This window comes from Hermetia illucens, chromosome 5 (genome assembly GCF_905115235.1).
Source record: "Hermetia illucens chromosome 5, iHerIll2.2.curated.20191125, whole genome shotgun sequence".
NCBI classification, from domain to species: Eukaryota; Metazoa; Arthropoda; class Insecta; order Diptera; family Stratiomyidae; genus Hermetia; species Hermetia illucens.
Window position 1 is genome coordinate 115,499,739 of NC_051853.1, and position 24,359 is coordinate 115,524,097.

Sequence of the window (24,359 nt, forward strand, 5' to 3'; positions counted from 1 at the left end):
CCGCTTGGGAATGGGAAGAAGGCTGAAGAAATCCCCAAAACTAGCAGATTTGGTGAATCTTCTCTATCTTTTTCGCTATCATCATCGCTACAAATAGTCTCGCTACTTGAAGATATGTCCTCCAACAAGAATTCTATTTTTCTATCTTGTAGCCTTAGGCTGTCATACGGAAGGTCGCGATTCAAATCTCACTGATGGCAATGGACTTTGTATCTTAATTTGACGTCGGGTACCAGTCGACTCAGCTATGAATGAGTACCTGAGTCAAATCAGGGCAATAATCTCGGGCGAGCGCAGTGCTGACCACATTGCCTTGCACAGTGTGATGTAGTGTACCGTTACGGTCTTGAATGACATGCTTTAACACAATTGGATTGTTGCGCCAACGATTATTATTATCTTTTAGCCGGGAAGACATACTGTAACAAACAGGTAAAAGACAATTACAGTTACATGCACAAGTTTCACGTAGATTATTATCACCATATACCCGCCACAGTCACGGTGGTTAGCTTACTAACCACTATATTTTCGTTTTAATTACACATCGAAAACACAAAAATAATAATACTTTTATGTCGTGAACATGCATGAAATATACTATATGAGAACAAACTGATTAAAACCATAAAAGAAAAAACCTTACTTACCCATTTTACTTTTTTTTATCACACACGCGTACCAGAGGACATTACACAATATTCAAAGCAACGCAACTGAATTGTCAATTGGTCACCTTCCGTCAAGCATTGTTCCAACTTTTATGATAATTTGAATTGTCGCTAGACGGCATGGATTTTAATTTGAACAAGCCGGGAAACCGGAAGCTGGGCGCTTCAGGTATGAAAGGTTTTGTTTGGTTTTTCTGTGAGTATATTTGAGTGTAGAACTATCCCATTTGTACGTAGCCCGTTATGTATATGCATTTAGCGTGTGAGATTTAGTATTTCAGGTTGTAAATTTACACGGTAAAGGCAATTTTGAGCGACTGTAACTTTGTTACTAATAGTATGATTTTGATCATCATATATATATTATATTTTATACTACTACCAACTTTTATAACTCTGGAATACCCTTAAGGGGGGTTTTACTCAATTTTCCAAAAATTTGATAATATACTATTATTAACTTAATTTGAACAGATATCGATATGGAGAGTATTTTGAGGCCTGGGCACCATATAGACTCAGCTTCGTGATTTTTTTCAGATTTTTCGGTTGGGTAGTTTCTGAGAATGGGTCCGTTAAATAAATTATCACTTTCCACCTCTCTCACTCCCCGACTTTTTAACAATAACAAAAAGTACTAATTAAGACCTTTCATTTGATAATCTACATGACTACATTTGGTGAAAAAAATGTGTACACCCTCCTTTTACATATATGGGGACCCCCGCCAAATCTCATCGTAGAAGGATATCACTCACCGCATGTCTGCTGGTCCACAGGTCCCATCTTCTTACCAAATTTCGTGTCCATCGGTATAGGCGTTTCTGAGAAAAGTGCCTGTGACAGACAGACAGATAGACAGACAGACATTGAACCGATTTTGATAAGGTTTCGTTTTGCTAACAAAACCTTAAAAATCAAAAATAGGTGGTTAATGCCACTACCCTACACCACATACAAGACTGAAAGAATAAACTAAGATTCGATAGAACATAGTTGTAAAATTGTAAAATGATCTGAGAGAAAACACTTTTACTCAAACTGTAAGAAAAAAACATTTAAGGACAATTTTTCATTAGATCCTGGGAATGTAAAAGCATTGTTTTCCTCCTTATTGGAAAACTTTTGACTTCAATAAAAAATCCACAAGAGTTACCTATAAATTATAGCTTTTTTATAATATCTCTTTTATATCATATTAATGTTATGCTACATATCACGTTGTAAAAATAAAATGTTGGACACTGTTTTGAGATATTTTCAAGGATTTGCTCATGTCTTGGCGAACTTGTTTTGAAAAATACCGCTAATTACGATAGTAACTCAACTTTACGCAGCCTTAACTAAAATATTTCTACATTTTAAAAAAGTAAGTTGTTCCGTTTATATATAACTAAACATCTCTGAAACTAACAATTGTTTTCGACTTTCTTATGCCTAATAAATAATTGCGTATCTCAATAAGACTCCCTGAAATTGGGCTAAAAATTTGCACAATCACAATTGCCAGAAGTGACATCACTATATATGCAATGTAAAGAATTTTAATGAAGGAACGAAAGTCCGAAACATATTCGGAATAACGTTTGCTGAAAAACGCAACAATAAAAAGAACTAACAGCTGCGTCAGATAAGCTACCGAGAAAACAATCTCACAATTACGAGGATTGGCAACTTCCAACAACATTGTATTGGAAAGAGGGTATAAAACTCCCATGCAAAGAAAGCATACAAAAAAGTAAATTACGTAAGCATTTGATTGGGAATAGCTGTCGAAGAATAACAAAAGACATACCAGAACTGCGCACTTTATAATACCAAATATGGTATAAATTGTTTTTGGTCCCAAACATGTCTGTAAGGACAAAGATAGAATGATACCTGCTTCCGCTACAAGTAAAAGCCAACATGATCCTCCTGACTTAAAAACAGTCAAGAAAACGGCGGAACCTAATTCAAAAGTGACGTGACAAAACATCATAAAATTAGTAATGCTCACCAGGACAATGAAAAATATTGTTACCGACTCTTTGCTTTTAACTATTGCGAAAGTTGGTTGTCGGTAGCGGTTATCCATTCGTTGATGAATAGCCATAGTATCTGGCCGGTTTTTATATAGCCAGTTGCGAGCGTTGTAGTAATTCCATAAGTTGTCACCACTCGTTCGATAATTGTTTAAACCACAATAATTCAATATTTGGTTGGAAATCAATATGCCTAATATAAATATACTAGAACCCAACATAACCAGGCCACATTTGGTTTCAGCTTCGTCGTTTGTTAAAAGGTAAACGTGCAGCGCCGAAGCAACTACTATGCCAGTGAAATGAAACAGATACACTCCAGCAACACCACGGTGCCTCTCTTTTGTATTGGCTGCGATATATCCACAGTAAGTAATGGAAGAAATGTAAGTAATTCCACTGCCAGCAAACCCAAAATACAGAGCAATATCTGAAAATAAGAAGTTTAAATATTTAAATGTTTATTATAACAACTAATAGAATTATTTGCAAACGAATCTTAAATCTGAACTTAGATGAAGGATCTTAAAGGTTAGCTAGGTAAAAACGAAAAAGACTTCACTTGCACTTTGGAATATACTTCAACCAGAGAGGAAAATGTTCTCTATTTCTTCTAATCGATCATGGGAATATGACCCTACTCCATACATTCTGCACTTACTCTACATGTCAACTATCAGGGTCTCCCGCCACTGATTAATAACATAGTTAAATAATTAGTGAAGTATTGGCTACATATGGAATTCTTCAAATAAGAGATATTCGCATTTGGAGGTAGAACTCTTTAGACAGCTGTAAGGTTTGTGAAAAGGTGTGATTTTACAAAGCGAAACATAGATTTGCAAGTAAGTAGGCAGGTCGAAATACAACAATACTATAATACATAAACGGTTCCATCCTTCGAAAAATTAGCAGCCATATTGCGCTGCCTGCAGTGTAGCTTGTAATTCGGTTAGCAATACACATAAATCCCTCATTCAAAACCGTTAAAAATTACACCACGATCTCTACTTTTCCCGATCAAACGACACTTTTTAAGGATTTGTTTGCAAAACAAAACCTTATTAAAATCGGTTCAATGTCTGTCTGTCTTTCGTTTTTTCCCCCCCGATGGAAGGTGGAAAGCTTCAAAAGCTACCGCAGGCTCCTGCCACACGGTTATGTGGGACTCTTACCTACTAAAACCACCTTCTTCTCCTTCCACTCTTCCGGCGAGACTCCCATTTGATATTACATCGCGGGGCTGGATCAGAATTTATTCTGCGCTCATGTTAATATTCGTGTTCCTCTCGCGTTTATTCTTTCGGATGACTTCTTCCTGCCTAAGCTTCTTTCCGATGGCTGCAATCACTTTTTCGACTTCGGTCCATATCCCCTTGGCTTTCACCATAAGGTCCATGGTATTTTCGGGTGTAAAGTGCTCCCCGATTGTAGCTTCTAATTTAGCCCTTTGGGCCTCGAATCTAGGACAGTGAAAAAAGACGTGTTCTGCGTCCTCTGGAATATTTGGACACTTTGGCCAATATGGCGAATCATCACACTCAAAACCTGTATATGCCCTCCGTGTCCGCTCAAGAATTGAGTTAGGTGGAAGCCTACTTCGCCGTGAGGTCGCTCGATCCATTTCCGGATATCCCATATGATTTTGTGAGTCCAACGGCATTTTTCTGACTCGTCCCACTTCTCTTGCCATTCCGCGACAGTTTCAGCTCGTGCGAACTGTCGCCGACGAGCAGGAGATTCTCCAGTGAGGTACGTTCGATCGTAAAGTCGTTGTATTTCTTTCGCCAGAATCTCAATCGGGGCCACTCCTGCTATCACGCAAGCTGCTTCATTGGAAATTGTTCTGCAAGCGCAACATGTTATTTATGCGATACGCAGCTCCAATCTTTCTCTTATTTACTATATTTTCCAGTGTATCTGCCCATACTGTGGCTGCATACAGTAAGATCGAACTGACCACCCTTGAAATAAGGAGTCAACAACTCGGCCTTGGGTCACCTAGATTTGGTAGCATTCTCGCAACAGCGCTCCGAAGTTATATGCTTTGGTTGCTGCACCCTCCACATGCAATCTGAAATTTAACCTCTGGTCAATCATTACGCCTAAGTACTTAAGTGCAGGCTTGGAATGAATTGTTTGCGTTCCAACTTTAATCTTCATGGAAGTGCACTTTCTCCGCTTGGTAATAAGTACTATTTCCGTCTTATGCTCTGCGAGCTGTAGACCAGCATTCTCTAACAAGGATTTAATCTCATTGACTGCTTCATTTGCATAGAGCTCGACTTCTTCGAGAAGGCGTGCAACGACCGTCACATCAATATCGTCCGCGAAACCAATGGAGGCCACACCAGTAGGAAGGTCTAGGGTCTGTACCCCGTTATACATAATAATCCACAAGAGTTCCCCTAGGACAGACCCTTGTGGAACTCCGCATGTCGTTTGGTATGATTTCATTCCTTTATCTGATTCCCAGCACAGAATCCTATCGATTAGGAAGTCGGCAACGATACGCACCAGGTACTTCGCCACGCCTAAGTTGATTAGGGACTCAAGTATCTTGCTCCATCTAGTGGAATTAAAAGCATTCTTCACATCAAGTGTAATCACTGCACAACATTTGCCCTCGTCAATTTCGGTCTTAGCTGTGTTAGCTACTAGGACAAGTGCATCCGCTGTAGACCTCCCATTTCGAAAACCAAACTGATTTTCGGAGAGACCGCCATTCTTTTCGGCAATTCGAATTAATCTGTTATAGATTACTCGTTCGAATAGTTTGCCAGTATTACTTAGGAGGCATATCGGCCTGTAGGACGAAGCTTCACCCAAAGGTTTTTTTAGCATGGGGACTTGAATTAATTTCTGCTTCTTCCATTGTGTAGGAAATGCTCCTTCTTTAAGGCATGTGGTGAACGCCTCGGCAAACATATTTGGAGCTATTTTGACTGCTGCCTTGAGAGCTTTATTGGGGATACTATCCAAGCCAGGTGCTTTATTTCCAACAATTTTATCCGCAGCTTCGAGGACCTCCTTTTCGCTTACCATGGGAACTTCGGCGGTGTCTATCTCGACAGTGGGAAGGTTAGCGGTACTCACATTCTGTGAGAAAAGATCCGTTACTATTTCATCAAGCAGAGGAGGGGAAGAGATCGGTGGGGAGCGTTTGCCTTCAATTTTTAATATTACGGTTTCATAGGCGTCACCCCAGGGGTTCGTCTATCTGTCTCTCTGGCTGTCAGTCTGTCACAGGCACTTTTCTCAGAAACGCCTATACGGATTGACACGAAATTTGGTGAGAAGATGGGGCCTATGGACCCCCAGACATGCAGTGAGTGATATCCTTCTACGTTGAGATTTGGCGGCGGTAATATGACGCACATGATCCCCAAGTTTGATCAAAATCATACTATTAGTAACAAAGTTACAGTAGCTCAAAGTTGTCTTTACCGTGTAAATTTACAACCCGAAGTACTAAATCTGACATGCTAAATGCATATTCTTAACGGGCTACGTACAAATGGGATAGTTCTACACTCAAATATACTCACACAAGAGGCAAACGAAACCTTTCATACCTGAAGCGCCCAGCTTCCGGTTTCCGACTTGTTTTTCAAATATTTCTATTCATATTTATGAGATTTGGACGTTTGGCCGGAAATTACCGGAAGGGTCAGAAAAGATCCCGGTCATGGGAGCCACAAGAGGAAGGAACTAAGAAAACATTCTTAGACAAATACCCAGCTGAACCATCGACACACCAGCGAGAGTCAGTTTGGAAAGGCTTAAGCTGGTTCGCACAACGAACCTCTTCAGCATCTCACCTTCCCAGTTTACAAGAAACAAACTAAAATAAGGAAATTAAAAAAAAACGAAGAGATTTTTAAAGGAAGCATACTGTGCGGGTATTAATTTAGAATCGAACATTCGACATAGTATAGAGCCAATGCTTAACACGAAAGCTTAATACCAATGCCTATTTTCAAAGGTGAGATAAGAAAGGCACAAGGTACGATATTGTTAGGAATCCTGTTGAAACTGAAAATCGTTAGAGGAGCAGTAAGAAAGGAAAGTGGCCGAAGGCTGAGGGGAAAACGGTAGAAGAAAAGGATGAAAAGAATAAGCGAGTAAGTAAAAGAGAACTAACCGTCATTTCAACTTTATGGATTCTGGTCATATTTTCAGTCAGTTATCCCAAAATTGTTTTATCGAAATGATGCCTCAAAACTTGCGAAAGTCCCCCGATCCGTTGATTGAATCAATGTTGTTGTATTTTTGGGACGGTACTCCATCTCCACGTCTTCGGACAATTCGGTTAAGCTAGCGGGGTGCCCTGAAGCATTATTCAAATTGAATAATGTCTTTAATGGTTTTAGCTTAAAATCGCCTGCAGCTTTTGAACCAAAAAGCAAAGTTACTCGTTCTTTAGAGACATTATATCCAGATGCAATGTTCTTTCAGACACTCCCCTCCACTAGATTCCTGTTTAATCTACATTAAAACCTGTTCTGGTTTATATCCACTTATTTTTATGTCTTTTTACTGGGTGCTGGGATATTCCCTGGCAGCGCTATCATCAGCACTAGCTTTTTCGCCCTTCGTTTTCAAAGTTTCGCTTGCAAAATCGGTTCAATCAGTCTGTCCCACGCACTTTTCTCAAAAACGGCTATACCGATTGACACGACAAAATTCGATAAGAAGATGGGAACTGCAAACACCCAGACATGCAGTGAGTAACATCTTTGTACGTTGAAATTAAGGGGGGTCGTCATATATGCAAAAGGGGGTGTACAATTTTTTCTCGCCGAATATAGTCATGTTGGGCATCAAATGAAAGGTCTTGATTAGTACCCAAGCCGAAAAATCTGAAAAAAAGTCGTGACGCTGCCTCTATACGGTATCCAGGCCTCGTTATCTGCTCAAATTAAGTTAATACTAGTATATTACTCTATTATTGGGGAAATTGAGTAGAAAGCCCCTTGAGTTTATCCTAGATTATAGTATGGAGCATATTATCCCCTATAAAAATTCGACTATTACTAACAAAGTTACAGTAGCTCAAAGTTGTCTTTACCGGGTAAATTTACTGCAACCTAAAGTACTAAATATCAATATAACAATAAACTGAGTAGTCTGACTTGCTAAATGCATATACATAACGGGTTACGGACAAGTGGGGTAGTTCTGTACTCAAATATACTCACAGAAAAAACAAACAAAACTTTTATATCTCAAGCGCCGAGTTTCCGATTTTCCGACTTGTTAAATTATGCAAATTGTGGTAATTTTTGAATTTTGCAAACCAACCTCGACTTACTTCGAATTTTTCATCCTTTGGAGATTCATCATCATCTTTAAATTTTTTAAATCACTTTTAGCCGTTGATTATTATCTTCAATTTCATTTCATTTCATTTTTCCATTTTTTCCACAACATTACTACTTAGGCGAGTTAATTTCGAGGCATTTGAATTTGCAGCAAACCGCCAACGTGTTTCAATTTCTAGTTTTCTATCACGAATAGTTTGACTTCGCCAATCTCACTGTATTACAAATTTTAACAACTTTCTCACCAACTTAATACGAAGTAGAACATTTAATTTTATCTTTAGCGTGACAAATTTTCGGCTTTTCTTTTTATTATTCATCATCATCATCAACGGCGCAACAACCGGTATCCGGTCTAGGCCTGCCTTAATTAGGAACTCCAGACATTCCGGTTTTGAGCCGAGGTCCACCAATTCGATATCCCTAAAAGCTTGTCTGGCGTCCTGACCTCCGCCATCGCTCCATCCTAGGCAGGGTCTGCCTCGTCTTCTTTTTCTACCATAGATATTGCCCTTATAGACTTCCCAGGTGGGATCATCCTCATCCATACGGATTAAGTGACCCGCCCACCGTAACCTATTGAGCCGGATTTTATCCACAACCTGACGGTCATGGTATCGCTCATAGATTTCGTGATTGTGTAGGCTACGGAATCGTCCATCCTCATGTAGGGGGCCAAAAATTCTTCGGAGGATTCTTCTCTCGAACGCGGCCAAGAGTTCGCAATCTTCCTTGCTAAGAACCCAAGTTTCCGAGGAATACATGAGGACTGGCAAGATCATAGTCTTATACAGTAAGAGCTTTGACCCTATGGTGAGACGTTTCGAGCGGAACAGCTTTTGTAAGCTGAAATAGGCTCTGTTGGCTGACAACAACCGTGCGCGGATTTCATCATCGTAGCTGTTATCGGTTCTGATTTTCGACCCTAGATAAGAATAATTGTCAACGGTCTCAAAGTTGTATTCTCCTATCCTTATTCTTCTTCGTGTTTGACCAATGCGGTTTGATGTTGTTGGTTGATTCGTCTTCGATACTGACGTTGTCACCATATATTTTGTCTTGCCTTCATTGATGTGCAGCCCAAGATCTCGCCCCAATGTCCGCCTGCTCGATCTGGATGAAGGCAATTTGTATGTCTCGGGTGGTTCTTCCCATGATGTCGGTATCGTCAGCATAGGCCAGTAGTTGGGTGGACTTGAAGAGGAACGTACCTCTTGCATTTACCTCAGCATCACGGATCACTTTCTCGAGGGCCAGGTTAAAGAGGACTCATGATAGGGCATCCTCTTGTCGTAGACCGTTGTTGATGTCGAATGGTCTTGAGAGTGATCCTGCTGCTTTTATCTGGCCTCGCACATTGGTCAGGGTCAGCCTAGTCAGTCTTATTAATTTCGTCGGGATACCGAATTCTCTCATGGCCGCGTACAGTTTTACCCTGGCTACGCTATCATAGGCGGCTTTAAAGTCGATGAACAGATGGTGCAACTGTTGTCCATATTCCAACAGTTTCCATCGCTTGCCGCACAGAGAAAATCTGATCTGTTGCTGATTTGCCTGGAGTGAAGCCTCTTTGGTATGGGCCAATGATGTTCTGGGCGTATGGGGCTATCCGGCCTAGCAAGATAGTGGAGAATATCTTATAGATGGTACTCAGCAACGTGATACCTCTATAATTGCTGCACTGTGCGATATCTCCCTTTTTATGTATGAGACAGATAATGCCTCGTTGCCAATCGTCAGGCATTGATTCGTTGTCCCATACCTTGAGCACAAGTTGATGAACCACATGGTGTAACTGGTCGCCTCCTTATTTAACCAATTCGGCTGTAATTCCATCGGCTCCTGACGACTTATGATTTTTAGCCGATGAATTGGATTGACTGTTTCTCCTAAACTTGGTGGTGGCAGTATTTATCTGTCGTCTTCAGTTGGTGGGACCTCCAACTCACCGATGTTCTGGTTGTTCAGTAGCCCATCAAAGTACTCAACCCATCGCTCCAATATGCCCATTCTGTCGGAAATCAGATTTCCCTCTTTGTCTCGGCAGGATGAGCATCGAGGTGTATAAGGCTTCATCCTGCTGACTTGTTGGTGAAACTTCCGCGCCTGGTGCGGTTGCTCCGTGTACTTTTCTAATTTACAGACTTGTTGGTTCTCCCAGGCTTTCTTTTTCCGTCTGTGAAGTCGCTTCTCCGCTCGACGGAGTTCGTGATAAGTCTCTGTTATTAACAGTATCAATATCCGTTGTAGTTTGGATGTCATTTCACCAAAAGAGGAACCACTACATTTAAAAAAATTATTAAACTAGTTATGAAACGTACCAACGTTTTTAATTTAGCAATTAGTAAGCCACTACATGCCGTGCTAATCAAGCTTGCCCCAGGTTTGATTAAAAAAATTACTGGAACCCAAAATAGTAAATATCGTATCACACGTATCACACTAAAGGGAGTGTCTGACATACTGAATATAAATCTACATACATCACGGGGTACATTTAGATTTGATAATTCTGCATACAAATAAACTTACATAAAAACCAAACAAAACCGCTCATGCTCGAAGCGTCTAACTTTCGGTTTCCCGGCTTATTTGTGCTGTTGTGAAATTCTCAACTGGGTGGTAAAGTGACTGAAATCACAATCTAAATTGGAGTGACAATGTCAGGAAATGAAGAAATTTAATGATGTCATTAATCAGATCAAAAATTGAAATCAAAGCATCTAGCGAGACAAGCACGGTTCTAAATACCAGGCAGATAACAATGATTCGTGTACGGGAGGAGCAGGTTTACCAGGCTGTGGGCAGGGTGACAAAAATCATGGTGTTTTGCGGCATGGAAAATGTTGAAATTGGAATTGGAAGAGTTCGAAATTGTACCTACGAGTCCGGTTGACAACAGAATTAATGTTCAACTCAGGGACACTAATATTCGTTATTAGATGCCAGGCGGTTGACCATTGTATTGATAACCATAAATTGACAACACCGCCCAGCGAATTGACGAAAATCCAAGATAACTTAATTTAACAGTGTTTTTTGGATCGAAGTCCCTGGCCTGCTACTACATAGTGCGTCAGCGAAAAATATGAATGATGATGATTGTGTCCTTTGATCGAGTTGGCCCTTGGTGGAGGAGCTCGTTTTTGGGCTTTCCTCCGCGTCATTACTTTGGGGAAGCTAGAGCACTTGCGATAACTTGCGGCATCGTCTGAAGCCTTGGCATACTCACGTGTATGCCATCACATTTGATAGAACGATATTAAAGTCTACGCACTGTAGTATTTGTTCGTTGGGACCAAAGTACAGTTTGTCGTCTTAACTGGAATGAGATATTTGACTATTTGAAGTAACTAGTCACGGACTCATTCTTCGAACTTCTTTCTCTTCGTCCGTTATGACAAACGCGAAGGAAAGGACATTAGAGACGCCTTGTGTAGCCAGCCAACTTCAGTGCGGGATAATTGCGACCTAGATCAGCAAGGTGGAACCTGTGAACGCTTAAGCATACAGTGAGTTACATCCTTTTACGTCGAATTTAAGGGGGGAGGGACTCCATACATGCAAAAGGGGATGTACATTTTTTTTCGCCAAATATAGCCATCTGGGGTATCAAAAGGCATTGGTTAGTCCTTTCCAGAACCGCTTTGTTTTAGTTTTCAAAAAGTCAGTTTTGAAAGTTTGTTTTCAAACGTGATAATTTCTTCAACGGACCCATACTCAAAAAACCAAACAGAAAAATCTGAAAAAATGAGAGGCCGATATCTGTTCAAATAAAGTTAATAATAGTACATTATATAGTATAATAGTAGATTATTATAATTTTTAGTAATCGGCTGCAAAAAGTTCATCCTAGCGGCAACGTAGTCTATAACCTAGAGCATGATCCCACCAAGTTTGGTGGAAATCGCACTATTACTAACAATTGTTCTTGCAAATTCAAGACTGCGAATGTCAATATTACTCGAAAGTGGTTGTTCTTCTTCTTTCTCTTCAGCCTTTGTCCCGTTCGCAAACGGGGTCGGCTCGTTGTGATCTGTTTCGCTATTTGGCTCTACGAATGCCTTATCTGGGTGTAATCTCGAGGCTCTATATAAACCCCGAAAGTGGATATTCTCACGAAATATATGTATATATTACCTGCTAGGTACAAATGGAACGTATACACACTCAAACCTCTTTATGAAAGGAATACACAAAACCTTTCATACATGAAGCGTCCACCTTCTGGTTTCTCGACTTGTTCATCGTTATGTCGAAATTATGACCTATGTGGTTTTGCCATTCGTATATTACTAACAATTCAAAATATTCCTTCATATATGGCCGAACTCCAAGATATACATATTTGCAAACATATCACAGACATAAATATTGTGCTCATTTTAAATCAACAAACATTTCCTATTATAGCATACTGACGCATATAAATACGTATATAATTATATATATGCCACGCAGAGCTGCATGCGAACAGGCGCCTGTCATGGGTTGCGAATAATGACATGACCGACTGGGTCAGGTACGAATATCGCAATAGGAGCAGCCACAGACAAGGCGAATGTTTCCATTTGTGTTCGTTTTCCCTTACCTATTCTTCCCTTTCAGGGGGAGCAAACCTCCTTAACAAATCCGTAATCCAGAGTGAAAGAATCGACGCGCCTATCGGATGAACCGCAGTGAAATTACACTGTATCTCAGCGGCTCCCCTTCGAATACCTTCCCTACCTTTGGAGGTAACCATGGCGCATTGCAGCATTGGGGCTCTGTTGCAGGCATGACTGGCTCTCCATTATTCTTGAGAATCAAATTGGAGACATTTATTTAAATTCATTTAATGGGACTCTAGGGAACACGAAGACGGTAATCAACACGCCTAAGGGTCGTTCAACAACACCAGAGCGGCTCTTCGTGCTTGGATGTGTTGGCGGTTATGCCGACAATAATCAGGGATGGAAGACCTAGGTGTCGTATGGTTTGGACCAATCAACTCAATAAATTTGTCGTCCGCGTTTATTACCGTGTCACGGATTTGGAAACGAATCCATCAGGGTGCAGACATCGAGTACATGACGCGTTCATAACCCGCTTTCCGGAAATAAGTCATGTTCCGGAGCACAACGTTGCCCTACCAACTAGGCAAAACATCTTCCATGAAGTTTTATGTTAGCTCGGTGTGGAGTCGTCAACTTACCGGACTAGTCGAAAGAGCAACACAAGCACTCCACCAGGTATCAAAAGAGCTTTCAGCGAAGGATAGAAAACACCTTGTTCTTCCAACAGGAATTTTACAAAAATCTCAGCAACTCAAGTCGGGAAAGTAACCTCCATCTGGATCAGGCAGAGAGAAACTTCTGTGTTTGGAGCGAATCCAGCCACTACAATTTAGAAGCAGCGTGGCGTGGCGTGGCTGAAGCTGACGTAAAAGCAGCCCTTGAAGGTGCCAGGAGTTGATAACATTCACAACTTCTGGCTGAAGTGATTCACGAGCACTCACATGGTATTGATAATTCATTTTAATCCGATGATTGTCAATCCAAAATTAGTTCCACAATTTTTCACCAAGGGGATAACTTTTATCATCCCCAAGTAACAGGGTGCCCTTCAAAATGTCGACCGATTACTTGTCTTCCTACCATCTACAAGGTTTTCACTTCAGTTCGGTGCGCAAATATCTCAAAACATCTTGAATGCGTAAAAGACTCCCGAGGCTGTAAAGAACAGTCGCTGTAAAGCAAGCTGTCCACCAACGAACTAAATATCTCAACAGCCTACATTAATTATAAATCAGCCTTTAACTTCATATCACATTCGTGGTTACTACAAGTATTATGCTTGCACAAAATCAACCCGAACCCGGTTCTTCTGCTGACAGCAGTGACGAAGAATTGGAGCACGAAGCTATCGATATCCTCACAAACATCAGAAGAGACCAATCAGGCGTAGCATCTTCTAAAGCGACTCTCTAAACCCACTGTGGTTTTGCTTGACTTTGAAACCGCTATCCAATCTTTGCATGAAAGCAAATACGGGTTCCAAGTCAAACATGACATAGTGTCGAAATGTTCATTAGATACTACATCGACATCAAATTTTATGCCGAAGATCAACATCAATTTCGTTCCTTACTGGACATCACCATCCAGCAGGGATATCTGTACGCAGTTAGGTTTGGAGAAATGTCGCATAGAAACATTTGTTCGGGGAAAACACATCAACAATGAAGGATACAGCAATGGTAATATCCAAATTGAGGGATGTTGATTCGCCATTCCCGTCCTTCTACATACTTTCGGTGTGATATAATGGAGTAATACAGATTTAGAATTTGTCAATAGACGGGTAAGGGTAGTTTTTGCAAACAGCACATTCACAATATTGTGTGTTTCTTTGAGAAGCAATCCTCTGGTCAATTACATCAAACTACCGTCATGGCAGATAATTAATTATCTCCTTTGAACTTAAAAAGCAGCGAATGGGATGCCAAGTCAGATGGTACTTCAGTCCAATAGAAGGTCGACATGTGGAAAGAGAAACCCATCCACAGAGGTTATATCAAAAATTTATTGTTGCCAGGCATTAACATCGAAGCCTCCAACAAATGGACTAATGGCGTACTTTCCTATGAGACCGAAGTATTCCTAACTTTATTTCAAGATGCTTCGTTCCCAACAAAAAAATATAAACGGTGCATCCTTCAAGACTCCTCAATCACCAACTTCAGTTGTAGATTATGCAACTGTGAAGAGGAGATGGAGATGCAAAAAGCGGTCAACGTGTGCTATAGTCCGAAGATTCCTGTGACCTAGTGGGCTTCAGTCTTGCTTCGTATTGTCTTCCATTTAAGGTCCATGTCTCTATAGTTTAGAACCGACGCATCGCTGCTTGAAATGTTTGTGATAATCGGGGATTTAGCAATACATTTTCGCGTGGTCGCACACACTTTGCGTTGAAACGTATTGTCGTAAACACGCTAAACACAAAACAAACACTAACTGACAAATCGAATTGACACTGACAAGTTTGACAAGTTCCACACTAACAGGTTCCACAGACTGCGAGAAAATCCGGCGAATATTCGAGACCACAGTATACACGGTGACGTAAGTGTTCTCGCAAAGCGGAGAACATTCTCGCACGCATTCGGCGAAGTATAAAAAGCCAAACGCGAGCCTGCTAAAAAAAAAATCAAAAAAGCGAAATGGTGAGCGAGAATATCGTATGTGCGAAAGTGTTGCCGAGAGTGCGAAATTAGTGTAACCGCGATTAAATTGAATTAGTAAAATAAAGTGTGTGTGTAAATAAAACGGGAAATAGTGTTTTTAATCCAAACGAACCCAAAACGCATATAACAGTATCATCGCTGTGATGCGGGCCTTTGGATATTGCCCTCAGCTCATCCTTAGGTTGGTCACCCCTCGGTCCGGTTGGGCGGAAAGAGGGTCCGTGCGCCTTTTTAACTATATATAAATATGAGTTGCCAAATCCCCCATCAGGCGCGTCCCTTCGTGCGGATAAGGGAACGCTCGGTGGATACGTTATTGGCATGCACATGCACACATCAGGAGATCTTCGTACGTGGGCATGCTTATTGGTAGGTGGAAAGTAGAGAGCCACCCGTGAATGAAAATTGGTTATTGGAGAGGCACCCAGAAATCAAAACAAATATGGAGGACGAGAAAAGTAGTTTTTTACGGTGTAGGACTTCGGAAACCCAGTACCAGCGACTTTTGGGAGAGGACAAGCGGGCCCCCGGCCGTCGATATCAGGCGAATGCAGGCTACTTTGAGATCTAGTGCTCATACATCCGGAATTGATAGACCTGGGCGGCAGTGTGACTCGTGTCAGGCGAACGCAGAAGGGGAATCTGGCACTGGAGCTAAACAAATCCAGCGAGAAAACAGCGGATTGTTTTCGCGACCAGGTCGAGAAGGTGCTAAGTGAAAGGTGCTGAAGTAAAAGGTCGAAAACAACAAATAGTAATTGAGTGTAAAGGCCTAGATGAAGTTACGTCAGGAGAGCATACCCGTGCTGCGCTAAGGGAACAATTCAAGCTTAGCCCAATAGAGAAAAGCGCGATAAAGAGATGAAGAAGGCGTACGGGGGCACACAGACCACTATCATTAGCTTTCGGATTGAATCAGGGATTTAACTGATTACCGCAGACAAAGTGCAAATAGGCTGGGTCGTTTGCGGACTTAAGGAGCAAACATCTCTGAAGAGATGTTTTAGATTTCGATCACTTTACAGTAGCATGTACTAGTGATCACAATAGGTTGAAAAGGTACAGGAAGTGTGGAGATGAGGGCCATCTTATTAAAGACTGCACTGGAGATCTACGATGCATCTTGTGCAAAGGAAAAAAGGAAGTGGAAGACCGACACATTGCAATGAGCAAAATTCGTTTACAAAAATCACCCCAATTGATGTGTCCGCGACTCTTGCTCAAAAAAATCGCAATTCGTTCCCCACAACAGAAAGAAAGTGGACCTGAATCAATAGTGTAACTACGAGAGGTTTGCGGGCGGATTGGGCTCAGGGTTTGGATATGATTCTGAACAAAGGCGTGAAGTTGGCTGCAAAAAACCAAGCCCGCATGGTTCATAAGCACATTCTAATCGTGAATGGCGGAAGAAGTGTTTCCCGCATAGTGGAAAAGGCAGAAGTTGGTTCTGCTACCGAAGCCCCAAAAACCACCTAATGCACCCACTTAATATCATCCTATCTGTCTTTTAGACAATATAGGGAACATGCTGGAAAGATAAAGTGACAACAGGCTGCTTCCCTTCGTCGAGGTAGCGGGTGGTCTATGGGGGTGACAGTATGGGTTTCACAAAGCACGGTCCACTGTGGATGCAATAGCAACGGTAGTGGGCCTCACTCGGAAGGCATTGGCCATTGGTAAGTGCTCCGCGCTGGTAACACTGGATGTCAGGAATGCCTTTAAACCAGCCAACTGGGGTTGGATTAAGGGCACCCTGGCTAAACTGTGTGTCCCTGGTTACTTAGCTCGATAATCGAGAGTTACCTCTCGGAGAAACTCCTTTGGAACGAGACAGGCGACGTGCCGAAGGAATATGCTGTACCAGCAGGTGTTCCCCAAGGCTCCGTAATGGGGACCCTGCTTTGGAACATAATGTATTAGGGAGCGTTCAGCCTTCGCGTACCAAAAGGGCGACATTGATTGGTTTTGCAAACGACCTGGCAGTGGTAGTAATAGCGAAACACCCCCAGGATTTGGAACTATATGGAAATGAAAGCAATCATGCCATTAAACCATGGCTCCAAATGGTGAAACTGGACCTGGGGGAAGATAAGACGGAGGCGATCCTTATTACCAATCGCAGCAAAAACAATACTGTCAAAATCGGGGTCTGGGCTTCAAAATCGATCATTATATACGTAGAGATAATGGTTGAGCTTCAACGGCACCTGGATATGCCCGTGAAAAAGCAGTAAAAGCTAGCTCATCTCTAGCAAGGATGATGCCTAATATTGGAGGTTTAAAATCTAATCGCCGGCTGCTTATCGCAGGGGTGGTGAAAGTCATCCTGCTACATGCGGCTTCTGTCTGGGCGTGCGCACGTGATAACATAGTGAACCAGGAAAGGGGAAGTTGGGCACACTGGCCAATCGCGCTGAGTATGCAGTGCATATAGGACCGTATACGGTGAGGCAGTGTGCGTCATCGTGGAGATGATTCCTTTGGATCTTCTAACGAATGGGGCGCACTGTCTTCACCGGAGAAGGAAGACGAATCGGGCTGAAATGACTACGGGATCATCGCACCTCAACATCGACCGTTGATTGACGTACTACGAATTAAGCACCGATAAAACAGAGTGAGGAACGCACTGGCCCGCCGCGCATTAAATGGTGGCAATTTCGTTAGAAGAAAGAAGAAACGGTCTCACTCATACGATTGCGAACCATTACGAATGTGGAAGAATCATGGAACCAAATGAAAGACACGATCCACAAAGCGGCCTCTGCAACCCTCGGGGTCACCAAGCCGGGTAAGCGGTACATCAACCGAGATACTTGGGTTTGGAATAACGATGTTGAAATGAAGGCCTGTGAAAATAAAGGCCTCTACCACAAGTTTCTCGATGATAAAACGCTCGCTAATTGCCAAATTTATAAGAATGCCAACCGAGAAGCAAAGAAATTACAAAAATCTTTACGATAAGCTGGACACTCGGAATGGTGAGAGAGATCTGTATCGACTTGCCAAAAGCCGAAACGAACGCACACAGGATATCGAACACTTCTGTTGCGTTAATGATAAAAACGGTACTTTGCTTACCAACCGTCGAGCCGCAACGGTTAAATGGCGAGAAAACTTCGAACAGATTTCAACTGAAGAATTTGCTTATTCTCCTCTTCCACAATCATTGCCGACATTTGGACTAGTTCCACCTATCAGCGCAACTGAAGTTGAGGAAGCAATAAGGCAACTGAAATCGGGGAAAGCCACAGGACCTGAAGACATCGCATCTCAGCTCTGGAAAGCGGTAAACTAGGACCCAACACTGTGGCTCAGTGAATTCTTTAACCGTGTTATTCAGGAAGGTATGAAAACCATCTGACTGACAAGAAAGTATCACAGTTCCAATATGGAAAACGAAAGGTAGTCCAACAGAATGTTCAAATTACCGTCCGATCCGGTTACTTTCCCATGCCATGAAGATTTTTGAATGCATTTATGACGAAATCGTTGAAATAACCGTGAATCAAGCACTGCGGAACTACTCACGCAATACACGCTGCCTGATTACTCATACAGAAACACCGTGGGAGAAATCGTCCTTTTTACGTTGCGTTTCTTGATCTGATTGAACTGAGTTTTTAACGACCGACCCCATGAAACAGGCACAATCACTGTCAGCGGCAGTGACCTGCCCAGAACTGAGCGATTTAAGTGCTTCGGATCAAAGCTATCAGCCAATGGAGAGCGGCTGCTAAAGACGAAAACTAACTGGTTTACTTCCTGAATATCATCATTTAGTTCAGTAGAGATATCGGCATGCAGACGGAACTAGCATTCCAGTGCAATTCGTAGGTTTCCGCTCTAATCATTTCATCCAGAGTCAGGAGCCATTACTCAATAAGAATTGCCGTAGACTACCAACTAGACTAGGTCGAAATATTGAACAGTATTACGCTGATTGTCGGAAGAGATCCACTTTTCATTACAAGTCACCATTCGATAAAGGAACTTATCGTTGTTACGCAAAAGAAGGAAGTATTTTAAAAGCTAAACCTTTGAACCTTATTAAAATCAGTTAAACTGTAAAACTCTCTAGATGCCGTGAGTGACATCACTTCATATTAAGTTTTTAAGCAAACTGATTTTATATCTGATATCTAGTGAAATATAGGGCAATGACGGCCCAAAATGTATGCCCCCAAAAGTGAAACAGGTCTGGTTTTCAGAACCTGTACGAGATTTAATCGGAATCTCCTCATCTGTACGAACTACACACACCGTTCAAGTGGATCAGTACCACTTGATTTCGTAGCATTCAACAAAAACCCCCATCTACAGATTTTATGGAAGCGTTTTATCCAGAGGCGTGTTTATGACCAACTTGTTTCCTTCTAACTCTGAAATTGAATCCGAGGACGGACACTTTTATTCTTCGCTTAACAAGAGAACTTGCGGTATGCTCCAATCGCATCCGTAGGTATTAAAAGAGCTTTCAGCGACGGACAGACACCACTTTGTTCCTCCAAAAACAGCGGGAATTTTATAAAAGTTTCACAAACTCAATCCGTGAAAATAACCTCCATCAGAACCAGGCAGAAGACTTCTAGAGAAGTCTTTAGAGGCATCGTGGCTCCCGAAATGACCCTTCCTGACGTAACTGATGTTGACGTAGAAGCAGCCCCTGAAGAGGAGGATAATTGGTAGGCGTCAGTAGTTGATTAGATTCCCAACTTCTGGCTAAAACGGTTCAAGAACACACACACAGCACAGGGTATTGGCAAATCATTTTAATCCGATGATGGCCGATCCGAAGTTAGTTCCACAATTTTTCGCCAAGGCGATAACTTTCCTTATCCCCAAGGAATAGGATACCTCTTGCTCTTCAAAATGTCGACCAATTACTTATATTCTTACCATATACAGGTTTTCACTTCAGCTCTCTGCGCGAACATCTCAAATCATCTTGATGTTCCTAAATTGGGTTCCTAAAAGGGTCCCAAGGCTGTAAGGAATAGCTTATAATCAATACGGTCGCTGTAAAGCGGGCTATCTACCAAAAACGAAACATCTCGACAGCCTACATTGATTATAAATCAGCCTTTGACTCCATATCACATTCATGGTTACTACGCTTGCGCAAAATCAAGTGATGAAGAATTGGAGCACGAAGCTATCGGTATCGCTGTTGTTTTGTTTGTGTTTGAATCCGTTTTCCATCCTTTTGCATGAAAGCAAATACGGGATCCAAGTTAAATATGGTGTATTGTCGAAACATACATTAAGTGATTTAATATATATTGACGACATAAAATTGTATGCCGACATAATATTGTAACACGAGAATCAATTTTGCTTCTTGCTGGACATCATCATCCAGTTCAGCAGGGATATAGGCAATGTTGCATGAAAACAATTGTTCGGGGAAAACACACTGACAACGCCTTCGTTTGTCCTTACAAAGCCATATCGGTATCCAAATTGGGTATGGATTCGGACGACTTCTACAAATACCTCGAAATATTGCAAGCGACAACACCTGCTGTGGCAATAATGAAATCTAAGTTGCTGGGGAAATTTGAACGGTGTCTGGATCGTATCCTGAAAACTGAGTTGTACAGGAAAAGTAAAATCTTGGCAAATCAATACGTTCGCCGTTCCCGTCCTTCCATATACTTTCGGTGTGATACAGTGGAGTAATACCGATGTCAATAAACGGGTAATGGTAGTTCTTGCGAACAACAACATACACAATAGAGGTGCCGAAAAATCACTATCCCCCTTCACCAGGGAGGATGGATTTAAAAACATTGCATTACAATCAAGTGCATTATCTTCGTGAGTTTTTCTTCGAGGAACGAACCTCTAGCCAATTACATCAGACTACTGTCATGGCAGATCATAAATTGTCTCTTTTGAACTTAAAAAGCAGAGTAAAGGATCCCATGTCAGATGTTACTTCCAACAGAAGATCGCAATGTGGAATGTTGTTGCCAGGCAATGACATCGAAGCCTCCAACAAATTGTTAATTAATGGTGTACTATTCTATGGGACCGAAGCATTCCTAACTTGAATTCAAGATGCTTCGCTCGCAACAAAAAATTACAAACAATACATCCTTCATGACTCCTCAATCACCAACTCCAGTTGTAGTTTATGCAACTGTGAAGAGGAGGCCATTCAGCACATAATATCTGCCTGCAAGATGTTCACCAGTACCGAGTACACCAATCGTCATAACTCCATCTGCAATATTCTCCATGAAAACCTTGCATTGAAGTATAATTTAGTGGCAACCTACCATCCTCCGCAGAGAATCCTGGAAGATGTTCGGGCCAAACTACTGTGGGATCACACTATTTACATAAAGCGCTGAAAACGCTCGATCTTGGAGCTGGATTACATGGAGATGCAAAAGACGGTTATCCTTGAAACTTGTGCTATAGTCGCAAGAGTCCTGTTCCATAATAGTCTGGCTTTGCGTGCTCTTGATTCGTACTGTTTTGGATTAGCATCAATGTGTCTCCGCAGTTTAGAATCACCTCGTCACTGCTCGAAGTGTTTGCGACAATCAAGACGAAGAAATGCGTTTTAGCATGGTCGCACACGCTTTGCATTGAAACGAAACGTCGCTGCCATGCGGGCCTTTGGATGTTGCATTCAGCCCATTCTTAGGTTGATCGCCCTTCAGGCCGGTTGTGCAAGCAGAACCTGGCTGTTACCGGTGGCGCCACTTCGTAAACCTCCACCGCAGATTAGCAGGTCCTCAACAAGAGAACATTTACATTACGATCGGAATGGCGTCCGGAATACGTTAGACAAATTAAAGAGCTCAATTAGTATTTTTCAGGGCTAATATTACGTATGACATCGCATGAAATGAAGGGCAATGACGGGTCCTAATTTGTACGTCGAAAAATTAAGCAAGTCTCTCAGAGCCAAACACTACATGAACTTTCTTAAAAACCATATCAGTTCATTTTAAACCTCCACTGCCAACGAATTAAAACTCTAACAAATATAATTTCGTTTGAACTTCATTGGGCAATATCTAAACTTGAGGATTGGATTTTACAAACCAGTGATGTTGACATCTGTGTTTCTGATATTCTAGTCTATGCACTTTCGCCTATTCTTAAGTAACCAAATTTATTTAACGATTAACTAAAAAACTTAAAAAATATTTCCATTTTGTATCCCATCTAAGCACTTATCACTCGCACCAATGCTTAACCTCGCTATTGGGACGATTTTGTCTAATAATTCAATTCGCAAAAATGCTTCCGTATTATATGTTATATTATATGTTATATAGACCTTTAGTATTACTTTTGGGAGGTGCTTACTTTCTGCTGTGTCTTAAATTTAACACAATTGCTGTTTTTAGAGGGTTCTACATATCACATACACATCAAATTTCTTGAAAAGGATGTCATTTGTTTTCCAATACATTTAAAAACCAAAGAAATACCGAGAAAAATGGTATTTCTTGCAAAATATTGAGGAAAACTTGTTATCTACAGCCATTTTTCCCATGATCTACTTACCAAGCGAATGTCTTAAAAAAAATAAACCGCTAACAATATAGAAACCGCATGCAACTGAATTGTAATACAAATTGTCAAAAGTGTATTTCTCCTGAATCCTTTTTTTTATCGTTATGAGACATGATATAATTACAGCACAAACTGGAGCCGATATAAGTGGCCACAGCAGCTTAATCACGTCATCAGAAGCAAACAGGTGATAGAATAAATAAAAACCGAAGATTATTCCACCGGGAAAAACGGATACCGCAACTGAAAGAAGAGATGATTCATTGCAAAATTTTAAAATTAGCACTAAAGGAAAGTAATTTTGTATATTTTTTATGGCACAAACACGCAAAACAAATAAAGGCTTCCCTTTATACCTACCGAGAGCTTTATTTAAACTCATCGTTTAGACGATTTCTCCAAAACTGTTAACAGATCTGACAGCTTCCCATACAAACGAACCAAAAAGTAACTGATGCTGAGCAATGCACCTACGTATCTCTAAGGTAATAATGACTATTGATTGGTATTACAATAATCGGAAAACGATAAGATAAAAAGTAGGAGATAATTAAAAAATGCTCAACGCTACAAAACATGCTCACAACCCAATTTTGTCAACTCAATTGGTTATCAATGATAAGATGTAACTAACGAGTTGTCTTTCTTCAAAGAAATGCCCTGAACTCACGTATATACAAATAAATGTACAGACACCACTCGATGAAATTATACGTTCACATTCAATTTGCTCGTTTAAGGTTTTGTGTAAAATTTTAATCTTATGAAAATCGGTTCACTGTCTTCAGAAACGGTGTGGACTAATTCGGAAGCAGTTACTTTCAACAGGAATAGTAACGGGCGCGAGTGCGAGGGTTATTCTCCTTATTTTACGTACCCCTTCTCATAAAATTACTTAACCAAAATCTGTGAAAAAAAAAATAAATAAAACATCACATATAGGCCTCAAAATACTTTTCATCTAAATATCTGCGCAAACAGTATTAAAAATAGTATATTAGTTTAGTTTGTGAATTTACTATGAAGCCCCTTTAATCTCATCTTAGAATCATAAACCTTTGCAGTAATATTGTATTATAATATATATTTTAGAGCAACATACCGAAAAGTTTGGTGAAAATCCTACTATTATTAATAAAGTCCTGTCTCATTGAATTATCTCACCCTAGGACATAAAATATCAGTATCACAGTGAAATGATTAGGCGGACTGTGACCAAACAAAACAATCGACCAACTAAATATTTTTACATAAAAAGATTCATACAACCTTTCATTTCTGAAGATTGGTCTTCAGGTTTCCGACTTGAGAAAATTCAATATAGTTCATTTAACAGTTAAATTTCATAAGAGGTTAGATATCATCTTCTATTTGTAGTTAAGTCAAAAATTGATAGACCAGTAGCTTAATCCAAACTACAATTTTATTTTATAGTGTATATATATATTTCGGGAGCAACTTACCCCCTTCATCAGTACAAAGCTACTAAACTAGCGTAGGTTTGTACCCCCCAAAACAGTTCACTTTCAGCACTCGGCCGTGACGGACGTTCAGTGCGCGAATTTGCGAGTGTACG

The 24,359-nt window shown here is 41.0% G+C and overlaps 1 protein-coding gene across 1 annotated transcript; it reads right to left on the reverse strand.

Annotated features, from left to right (window-relative positions):
* Positions 1-1,762: 1,762 nt before the first annotated feature.
* On the reverse strand, positions 1,763-23,379 carry LOC119658276. The gene is made up of 3 exons (XM_038065569.1): positions 23,144-23,379; positions 22,775-23,026; positions 1,763-3,125 (listed from the first exon to the last, which is right to left on the reverse strand). Exons 1-3 carry the CDS (start codon positions 23,163-23,165, stop codon positions 2,065-2,067), a joined length of 1,335 nt encoding a protein of 444 aa, XP_037921497.1. The 5' UTR covers positions 23,166-23,379; the 3' UTR covers positions 1,763-2,064.
* Positions 23,380-24,359: the final 980 nt, after the last annotated feature.

What these genes read in the sequence shown, in the direction of transcription:
- LOC119658276 (XM_038065569.1), bottom strand. Translation starts at nt 23,165, where the DNA reads ATGAGTTTAAATAAAGCTCTCG. An exon ending in GAGTTTAAATAAAGCTCTCG is followed by an intron (nt 23,027 to 23,143) that starts GTAGGTATAAAG and finishes CTCTTCTTTCAG; the next exon opens with TTGCGGTATCCGTTTTTCCC. An exon ending in TTTTTTAAGACATTCGCTTG is followed by an intron (nt 3,126 to 22,774) that starts GTAAGTAGATCA and finishes TCTTATTTTCAG; the next exon opens with ATATTGCTCTGTATTTTGGG.